The sequence below is a fragment of the Gossypium arboreum genome, chromosome 1, assembly GCF_025698485.1.
Source record: "Gossypium arboreum isolate Shixiya-1 chromosome 1, ASM2569848v2, whole genome shotgun sequence".
NCBI lineage: Eukaryota > Viridiplantae > Streptophyta > Magnoliopsida > Malvales > Malvaceae > Gossypium > Gossypium arboreum.
This window is the reverse complement of record NC_069070.1, coordinates 122,012,180-122,023,145: the sequence shown is the minus strand read 5'-3', so window position 1 is coordinate 122,023,145 and position 10,966 is coordinate 122,012,180. Positions and strand designations below refer to the sequence as shown.

Sequence of the window (10,966 nt, the reverse complement as noted above, 5' to 3'; positions counted from 1 at the left end):
TAAATAGTTTAGTGACCTTTAGGTGTAGTTGACCTATTTTTATTATAATTAGAGTAAAAATAAATGAATCTAGATGTCACATGCTTAGAACATACACGACCTTAAACTAAAACAACTAACGATGATCAATGACAAGTTGTGTCATTGAACTCATTTTGAGTGAGTAAAAACCTAATCGAGTGAATTCAAGTAACTTTTTTTTTCAAATTAAGTTCAAATTTTTATCTAAGGTTGAACCTAAATATATCAAGTCAAAAATTGGTAGCCTAATACTTGAATAAATCTTTAAATAACATATTTTCTTCCTTTTTACACAATAACCATTGATAAATGATATGAATAAGAGAATTTCTTAAAACAATAAATGATTAACATATCAAAATTTACAACTTTAATTGTATAAAAAATTAATAACTTCAAATTACTTACTCAGCCCTGTATAATATAAACAACACTATAAATCATTATCAAGTCTAACAAAAAAAATTAAAATCTTAATTAATTTTGAAGTGATTAATCTACCTAACCTCTACCCTTTTTCTAATTAATTCACTTTGAAAATGATATTCTATATATAATTAGAGAGAAAAATGAAGTTGTTTGAGATCGAACTCAAGCTCTTATGCGTATAACATAATGCTCTTATCATTAAGCCAAAAAACTCGAACTCAATTTAGTAATTATCAGCTTAATTCAAGCTTAGTAATACTCGGCTCAAACGACTATCAAGTCGGATTGAACTTTTCATTTTTAATATATATATTAAATATTTTTTATATTGTTGAATTACATTATTGCCCTAAATATATTATTGACCTTAAGCTTAATTATCAAGTTGAGATCAAGCTCGAGCATAAATACGAATATTGATAAACAAGTTTAGTGTGCCTTTGGATGGGCTGTGGTTGTGGTGCGATGAAATATTTTATTTCATAGCTACAATAATTAATTTCATTGCAACTGCTGTTTTTAACATTACCGGAGGTAAACGCACCGTCCACCCACAGACACACTTAATCAAGCTCAAGTAACTTGATTATATATTGAGTCAAGTTCGATCTCAAAAATAGATGTTTGGTTAAGCTCAAATCAAGTATCAAATTTCGAATTTTAAATCGAATTTAAATTCAAACTTATCAACATTCGAATTCGGCTCAACTCAATTGCACCCTTAATTTCTACTGCAGTAGTTAGTCCACTATAAATATGATATTTTAATCTAAATTATCTTTTTTATATTAGTCCACAAGCTGGTCCTGTCCTTGTTTAATGCAATAAAGTTGAACCGTAACTTAAGATAACGTTAACCATATCATATATTATCCCATTATTTAATTTAATCAATAAGTCGGTCCATTTCCTACACAAAATAACAGTAAACCTTAGCCTATACGATTTAATTTGTTGTAGATAAGATTTGATACAGCTAATCATTTTTTAATTAACTTTACATAACATTTCAAAGCTAATAACCCAATTTTCTACAGTGTTTAATACAACAATAATGTGCTTTAATTTGAGTTAATTGCACCAATCACCACTAATTTATAACTTTTATTATACATTAATCTCTAAATTTTAAAACGTTTTAATTATATCTCTAAATAATTAGCATTATATTAGTTAGGTAGTCCTTCTATTTTTAAACAGTTAATTTGACCATTAAATGACATGTAAAATTTTATGTGATATAATTTAAAATGAAAATTTTAAAGAAAAGTAAAATATTTCCACGTAACTTATAAAATTAAAAACTAAAAATAAAGCAAAATATTACCACATAAAATTTGATGTCTAATTTAAAATGATATTATTAATATAAAATCGATAGTTTGAGGATATAATTAGAATTTTATAAAATTTAAGGACTAATTTAAAATGAAAATCACAATTTAAAGATTTTTATAGTGGAATTAACTCTTTAAATTTTATAATCGCAGTTAATTGAAATTTGATTAATTAAATATTAACTGTTAATTTCAATCGCTTATGGATTTTGGTTCTTTGAAATGATGGAAGGGTGGATCCATTTTTTTAACAATTTCGATCACTTTTTCTTTTCACCAATTATAATTAAATGATTAATTTAATTTAATTAAATTTAGTATAAATTTAACCACATCAAATGACATATAGTCAGTTGAAAGTCATTTCACCTAGCATTAATTTTTAATTAACCTTAATTAATTAAATAATGTTGTCTTTTATAAGTAGATAATATAAAAGATAGTGGTGAAAGCAATTTTGTTGATTCCAAAATTAAATAGCAAATTCCTTCACTTGACTTGGGTTGCAACTTGTTAGTACATTAGAGGATTTAAATAAATAATTAAAAATTTTATTTTAATTATACTGTATCATTGTCAATTAAAATATTATTTTGTACTTTTAATATTTTATGAAAATAATTTTGAAATTAAAATAAAGTAAGTTAGTAAAACATGAGATAAGTTGAGACTAAACAATATGATGTGATATAATTTTAATATGTGGATCAATTCTTTCATAATATAATTTTAAAATAAATAATAAACAAGAAATAAAATAAATTTATTTGCATATAATTACTATGATAAAATATATAAATAATTCAGAATCAAACTATTATGGGTCATAAACACACGGAATTTTCTCTAAATTGAATTATGGTAATTAGTTATGCATAACATTAAATAAATTAATACATGACATAAACGCAACAGACAAATAATTAAAAAGTAACACGAAATGAAATGAACACATTATGAATAAATGGATATAATGAATAATGTCTCAAACTATGCAATATATATATATATATAAAGATAAAATCTTAAATTTAAACATAAAACTATTTTTATATAATCTAAAAATAAATGGATCAAATTTGAAATTAATGTTTTATTAGTAATATAAGAAGAGGAAACATACCCATTAAAATGGGGAAAGCCATGTCCTAAAAGAAAAACCAATGAAAGCTAATAACACGTTTGAAAAGGAGAAGTTTTTTACATTACTTATATATATATAGCCTATAGATATATATTGATATTGATGGAATTTAGTGTATCATTTTAACTTTATTGATATTTTTAAGCTTTAAATATAACTAAATTCCTAAACTTCAGTCCTTCAATTTTATTTCCTCGAATTTGATTCCAATTTTAGTCTCTCTATTTATTTAATTTGAAAATCGAAATCTATTTAATAACACCGTTAATGAAATTTTACAATAACATATACTCCAATTTAATAAAAGTTCTTGATAACACATTTAAATTTAATAAAATTTAAGTTAATAATTTTATTAATTGAAATTTAATTTTAAATCTATAAAGATTAAATTCAAAAATTAAAATTAAAGAGACTAATCTTTAAAATTTTAAAGAATACAAGGATTGAAAGCATAATTAGATCTTTTAAATAATTTTCATATAGACATGAAATAAATTATTAATTAATATAAATTTTAAATATTAAAATTATTAATTAATCCATTAACTTAATGTAAAAATTATATTTTATTTTTAAAAGTATAAGACATTTTAGAAACTGAATTAAAATATCAAAATCAAGTAGTGGTTGGTTTGTGATACCTATATAGGATGGTATTGAATGAAACAAACCAAATCACATCGAAACACAACGAAATTTTTTACAAAAACAAAAAAAAATTTAAACTGCTTGATACATATTTAAACTTAAAACCATACATATAGACATGCACGGTTAATAGGATGCTCCTCTCCCTATGGGGGGAGCTGCTACGCTGATACATAAAATCAATACTGAACGATACCGACACCAATGACGATACCATCTCTCAGTTAGAGATTCAATTATTAGCAAATATTACAAATAAAAGCAAGAATTCCAAAATGAAAAATACATTTTTAACTAATTTACTCATCTAAAGGGTGTAATTGAAGTATCGGTACTCGCAAGTTATTCAAATTTGACCTGAAAATTTTAAATTCAATTTAATAATTATCGAGTCAAACTTGTGTAACTCGAGCTATCAATCAAGTCGAATTCAAGCATTACAACACTCAGTTCGAACAACTCACGAGCTTAATCGAACTTTTCTTTTTAATATTTGTAATTATTAAATTACATTTTTACCCTTAATATATAAAAAGAACTAAAGTACAAATGAGCTTGAGCTTGGAAAAAAAAAAGAGCTTAATCAAACTCAAGTAGCCCGATTAAATCTAAAGCCAACTCGAACTTAGAAATTGATGTTCAATTGAGCTCAAGTCAAATATCAAGCCTCAAATTTCGAGTCAAACTCGACCTAACCGCTATTTAGATTCAACTCAGATTACACCCCTATTCTCAAATCCGTAACCTCCATGAACTTGTCGAAAGTATGCATGTCATTTCAACTTAATACTACATTATTAATGAAATTCTATTTACCAAAAACAAGAACCTTTTCATAATTCAACTGAGTTATAAACCTACAGGAATCACAAAGGATTCATTATTACTGCACGAACTAGCAAAAAAATGCACCAAAGGTTCATTATAAAAAATGTATTCATCAAAGCAATTGGAAGAAAAGCTAATCTGTTCTAACACTAACCTTTCACGATGACTTTAATCTTCTCCGAATGATATCAGGTACTTGAATTCAGAAACTGCTCGTAGGTTGACCCGTTTTCCACAAACACCTTCACCATTGTATCGATCATCTTCGTCATTGTTCTTTTAAATCTCTCGGAGCTACTGTTTTCGGTTTTATTAGGGTCTGTTACGCAATCTTTAACCAGAACGGAGCCGATAGCAGCACCCTCTTTATATGCTTCACAAGCCATGATAATGTCACGTGCATGGGAGCGAAAATGACCGGCGACAAAGTCCTCGAAATGCTGTTTCGGGAAACATGGTTCTAATTAGAGCAGAATGTATGTAAAATTTACTTAATACCGTGCATACAAAGAAAACCTGATTTTGCGTCACTTGTGCTAATTGGAAAATGGAAAAACAGAGCAATCCCAGATAAACAAACAGTGTAAATGCTTGTTCGAAACAAATAGATTGATCGCCATCATACAAACTCCGTGAAAGGGATGACAATAGAATCCCAGATAAACAAACTTCATGAAGTGAACTGAACTGAACTGAAATGAAATGATACCTGCGGCGGTCTTCTTAGAGTGTAAATCATTGTCTTCAAGGACAGAGCAAATGCATCCTCATTGTACTTCCTGGACCTCTTTTCACCTTCGGCCCCAACATACGAAATCTCGAAACCAGGCTCGTTAAAGAAGGGTTTAGCATTCAGAATCAGGGCTTGTATGGAAACCAAAACTTGTAGCATGGTTGATTGGCCTGGAACCCACATCTCAGTCTCTTCACCATGCCAAGTGCCCAAAAGGCTTAGGCATACTTTACCACAGCTATACAAATTTGGATTTAACCGGAGACCGCCGGAATAGTAATAAACCATCTGATCAGAAATTCCGGATATACATTAGACATGCTAAAATGCGCATGTACGTTGTAATACCCTAATATGTGCATTGTTGGGAAAAACACAATGTATGCAAAATGAACATACCGGTGGCTCATTAGGATATTTTGGAGGGAAGAAACAATCAAAGAAGAAAAGGCCATCATGGTATGGAGTACCAGAAGGTCCCATAATGACAGCTCTTAAAAGACCCATATTTGCTTCACAAACTCTCACATATATTGTTTCTGTGGAAGCACGGAGAAAGCGGACGAGTCATTTTAAACAAAATATTACCAGGAGATAGATGCAAAAAGTAGTAATTTTCTAACTTTTATAATCATAGAATGCATTTTCAAAAGGGAAGGGAATAACAAGAAGCCATCCTACAAAGTTTTAGATGCATAACGTTTAAAATGTCGTTCAGCTTACGAACTTGCACAGTTTTGGACTTTTGATAGTTAAGACTTGATTCTATATCAGTTAGTATCACAAGACACCATATATCACAAACACATTCATAAGAACTCACCTGGTAAGCCACTCTCCAGAATTTTCCACTCCTCTTGAATTCGCTTTGCATACTCCTTTGGATACTATTCAATAAGTGCAAAGATCAAATTATATAAGTAGTGACAATTTAGCATGACAGAGAAACAAGATGCAACCTCACCGTCTGTCCAGATGAGGTCAAGTTGCGGTAACGATGGCTTGAGAAAACATCCACAACATCAAAATGTTTGAAACTTCGAAAATTTTGCATTATATGTTCTTCATTTCTTTCTTTCTGTTCAAACCCTGACTCCCTTGGGACCATTACAGTACTGGTAGAAGCTGACTTCAGTCCATCATTAACATCTAATATTGCTTCCTTCTTGATTCCAAGTAGATTAAAGGAAGCCGCGACAGCCTTGAGTTGTTGTTGCATATCTTCAATTAAAGAAGAGTCTTTCAACAAGTTAAGTGAAGCCTCTACCCCCGGAGAAAGATCCACATTATCAAAATGGGATTGCATAATCCAGTAATCATCTTCATATAAGTATTCATGATTATCGCAATCATCAGAAACATCATCAGTGTAGTCATCATAATCCCCATCATCATAATTATATGACAAGTTAAACTCATAATTATCTTCGGACCCTGCTAAACTAACAGTATTTCCATGATCACTGCCTGAAGCATCCTGAAAAAAAGGGGAAGTAAATTCAATTAAAGGGAACTTGACGATATATAAATAAAAAGCAATGCTAACTGCTAAGGTAGCATGTTGCTTTCAAAAGTTGCAACCAAACACCTCCAATTGGTCTTCCCACTTCTTATCATAGCATATTATATTCTTTCCCTTGCTGTCCATGCTGGCTTTCTCAGAACCAACCGAAACCATCGTCGGATTTTCAATTTCTTTGATATCCATATCATCACAAAGAAGTACCTAACAACAATATGTTTCCTCAGCAAACAAATCGAACTACAAAAATAACAGTAGCGTCGGGAAACATAACAGCACCATAAGCTTACTCTATTCATGTATACATTTAAGTATGGGAGATGCTCTAATTAATTCCTATATATGTAGCTGTGCAACAAATATTCAACTGCTCTGGAGAACAAAGGTAAAACAGATACTTAAAAACTTGAACCATAAACCCTGCTTATATAATGCTAGACTTAAAGCATAACAAGAAGTTTCTAGTTTAGTCTTTTTGGGTACTAAAATGGAGAAAAAAAAATACCAAACATTCCAAAAAAAAAAAAAAAAGGAAACTAAGCTATGATAAGCTAAATCGCTAATGCATAAAATAGAATCACTTAAACCAAAAGCAGAAAGACAACGAAGAAGCTAATTTCTTGTTCTTTAACATCAAATGTTGTAATTCTTTGAACATATTATTATCAGATGCATATACATATATACAAATCTGAGTACGAGTAACATAACATGGATACGATGAAGCATTGCACGAAATAGAACTCGCAAAACAGAATAATAAAACAAAATCGAAGTAGAAATCATTTTCACAACGGGTAATATACTTATTTGCATTTTCTTTTTCATATAATTCTACAATTTTCCTATCAACCAAACAGAGACTTAAAAAGAATCCATTATGATATAATACTCTTTAAGAATTGCATGAGAAGCTAAGTTAGTAAACGAGATAGTGACAAACAAACAGAAAAACACAGAATTCCGATCAAAAACCGAAAATCAAAAGAAAAATAAAAAACAACACATTGATCAAAAACAGCGAAACAAGCTTCGATCTACTAAAAAATACACTTAAAATCAAACAAAAAAGCACGCAAAGTCCAAAAAAACAATCAAGATTTTGTTTGTTTTTTTCAAAATGAGGGAAAAGGAATATAACCTGCGCTTGCTTGAGTCGCTTTAGAGAGATCGCAGTATCGTCCCATAAAAAAGAATGAAATAAAATATTTAGAGCGAGAAATCCGTACGTGATTTTATTTCAAGGATTACCAGTATAACAATTTTTTTAAACTATAAGGGTTAATTTCAGTGAAAGTCCTTAAACTAACACTGAGATTCCAAATTGGTCCTTGAATTTCAAGATGTTGTGATCAAGTCCTAAGAGTATCAGTACTGTATTAATCGAGTCTTTTATTAGCATAATCGTTAGCTTAAGTGTTAAATGTAATTTGGATATGACCTAAAACACATTGATCAAATTATAAATTTATTTTATGAATAGTATGGCAGAATTTTGCCAACTCCAACTCCAACCCCAACCCAACCCAATATTGACTCTTAAAAACAATCGATCCTGAAATCAAACTTGAAATTTAATAGGAATTCGACTCTGACCTAAATTTAATTTAATTCTTCTTTTTTTTTTATATTGAAGTAAATAAGATTTTTTTATTTGGAAATAAGATTTTTTTTATTTAGACTTAAAAATTTAATATATATATATAAACAAATATATATTGGAATAGGAGCATTTTTGTAAATATATTAGATTAGGCAAGATGGATTTACCACAAACTCCACCCTACCCTAACTTAACTATTTTTTTTTTCACTTGACGTGACTCAACCCACATTAAACTCAATTTTAAAAAAAAAAAATCAACCCCAACAAATTGGGTTGGGCTGGTACCCATTTGATTCGGGGTTATTTATCATCCCTAGTGAATAGCTTAAATATTACGTGTTTAAAAAAAACAATATTAAACACAAGTGCTTGCAATTTGACTTTCATATTTAATACGAGATTTTTAATTTCAAATCTTAATATTTGTGAATCTTATTTAAATTTGTTATGAGATAATTTCATATATATTTTAATTATTAATTTGTTTATTTGTGCATTACAATAATTTAACTTTGATACTAGAAATATGAATGAATTATAATTTTATATTTAAAATTAAATTAAAATTTATTTAAAATCACAATTTAAATCGGTATGATTTAATTAAGCAAATAATAAGTGTATTTGGAAATTTATTTTAACGAAGGGAAGCTGGAGGCAAAGCTACTATGCGGCCGTTACCATTTTAAACGGGTTCGTTGTATCTATTGCGAGAAAGTAAAATCGAGAAAATCGATTAGATCAACTCAATCAATTTAGTGAATTTCATTTTTGGCCTTTTTCTGTTATGGGTTGGGCCTAGTGAATTTCATTTTTTGCCTTTTTCTGTTATGGGTTGGGCCTAGAGGGTTATTTTGGTTGATTATCGATTTTTAAATTTTCAAATTGTCCCGACAATAAAAAATAATTTAATTTAATATATTTTTAATTATTTATAATTTATAAAATAAATATATATTATTTAAGCTCAATAATTAAAGTTTGTTAACTAATCAATTTAAGTTGATTAAATTTTAACTCAATTGACATGATTATTGTTATCAATGCAAAAAGATGTGGGTTCAAGTTGTTCGTTATCCTTTTACTATTTTTCTTTTAACACATTATATTCAAGCTGCTCTTGAAATAGGTACATATGTTATACAACTTGATCAATGTGTTTTAAATATACTAAGCATCAGATCTAATCCGACACTTAATGCCTAAGTTGGTGGTTAGGGTAGCAAAGAAATCTAATCTATACGAAATTGCTTTTGATATATTTATAATTGACTCACATAGCTTTAGTAGCAACAAATCACTACTAACTCACATACCACAAACAAAGGCTACTCTTGTGATTAGAACCCACAATGTGAGTTATTAGAGTGAACACCCGATGTTGCTGAGCCAAGAGATGGAGTTCTTAATTAATACAATATTATTACGAGTAAACTATATCATTAGTTATTAAACTACGGGTAAATTTTCATTTTACTCGCTTAACTAAAAAAAGTTACAATTTGATCATTAAATTATTCAAAAGTTTTTATTTAAGTCATTGGACTTTTAAAATCAATGTTATATGGCTTTCTCTATTCGCACTGCCTACAACAATTGAAAGCTCTCTTTCCTCTTCTTTTCTATAGTTCATTTTTTTTCATGAAACAATTTTGAACGTCACGAATATACGAATCGAAATAATAAAATCAAATTATATTAAATTAAAAAATATATAAATTAAATATCAAATTTATTAATTTCATTTCACTAATGCATTCATACACTAAAGAATGTAAATGACCTTTCAATTCAATAACCAATGAAGTGAGAAACCAAAATAAGATTTTACAAATGGAGAAAACCAAACAATTATCTTAGGAAGGACCAAAGTGGTAACTTTCCCAAAATAAGGTTTTCAATTCCTTTAAACAATTAACAATTTAATCATTTAGCTCCATTTAGCCACACTTGATGTGACAAATAACTTAATTTCATATTTCATTTAAATTTCTACTTTACACAAATTTCATGTTCCATAAATGAAGATATCCTACTTTTCTTTATATAAAAATGATTAATATATCATTTGGTACTTGAGTTTAGCTTTAACGTTCAGTTAGGTACCTAAACATTTTTGTCCCAATTTAGCACATGAGTTAGGCTTCAATGTTCAATTTGATACCTAGACCAAACCATGTCATGCCAAATGAATGTTTGACACATGTACTGTAATAAAAGAATGTAGCAAAAATATCATGGACGCCCTTGTACTAAGAGTCGTATTGCATTTTGCGCTCTCTACTTAAAAAATAGACATATTAGTCTCCGTACTTTAGATTAAAGAGCGAATTGGCCATTCTATTAAAAATTCTATCCATTTAAGGTTAAAAATTGATCTCTATACACCAGCATAAGGTACATGTGTCATGCCATGTTAACTGTATGGTTATTTCGCTAACTACGTCAAATTTTAATAGTAGAAATCGATGAAATTTTAAACAAAAATTATTATTTTACTCTTTGGTCTGACATATAATGACTACTTTATCTATTTTTTGAGTAAAGAGGATAAAATGCAAATTGACTCCTAGTACAAGGGCCTCCATGACACTTTTACCTAAAAAACATAAGTACTTAATTGGAATAAAAAGAAAACTCAAGTACCAAAGTGAAACATTGAAATTAAATTTAGGTATTTAAGTGGGACAAAAAAC

At 28.7% G+C, this 10,966-nt stretch overlaps 1 protein-coding gene across 1 annotated transcript; it reads right to left on the bottom strand.

Annotated features, from left to right (window-relative positions):
• Positions 1 to 4,388: 4,388 nt before the first annotated feature.
• On the bottom strand, positions 4,389 to 7,895 carry LOC108482225 (putative ubiquitin-conjugating enzyme E2 38). Its single transcript, XM_053025297.1, has 8 exons — positions 7,807 to 7,895; positions 6,732 to 6,869; positions 6,108 to 6,620; positions 5,967 to 6,030; positions 5,543 to 5,682; positions 5,120 to 5,431; positions 4,565 to 4,850; positions 4,389 to 4,439 (listed from the first exon to the last, which is right to left on the bottom strand). The coding sequence occupies exons 2-7, from the start codon at positions 6,849 to 6,851 to the stop codon at positions 4,599 to 4,601; spliced, it is 1,401 nt and encodes a 466-aa protein (XP_052881257.1). The 5' UTR covers positions 6,852 to 6,869; positions 7,807 to 7,895; the 3' UTR covers positions 4,389 to 4,439; positions 4,565 to 4,598.
• Positions 7,896 to 10,966: the final 3,071 nt, after the last annotated feature.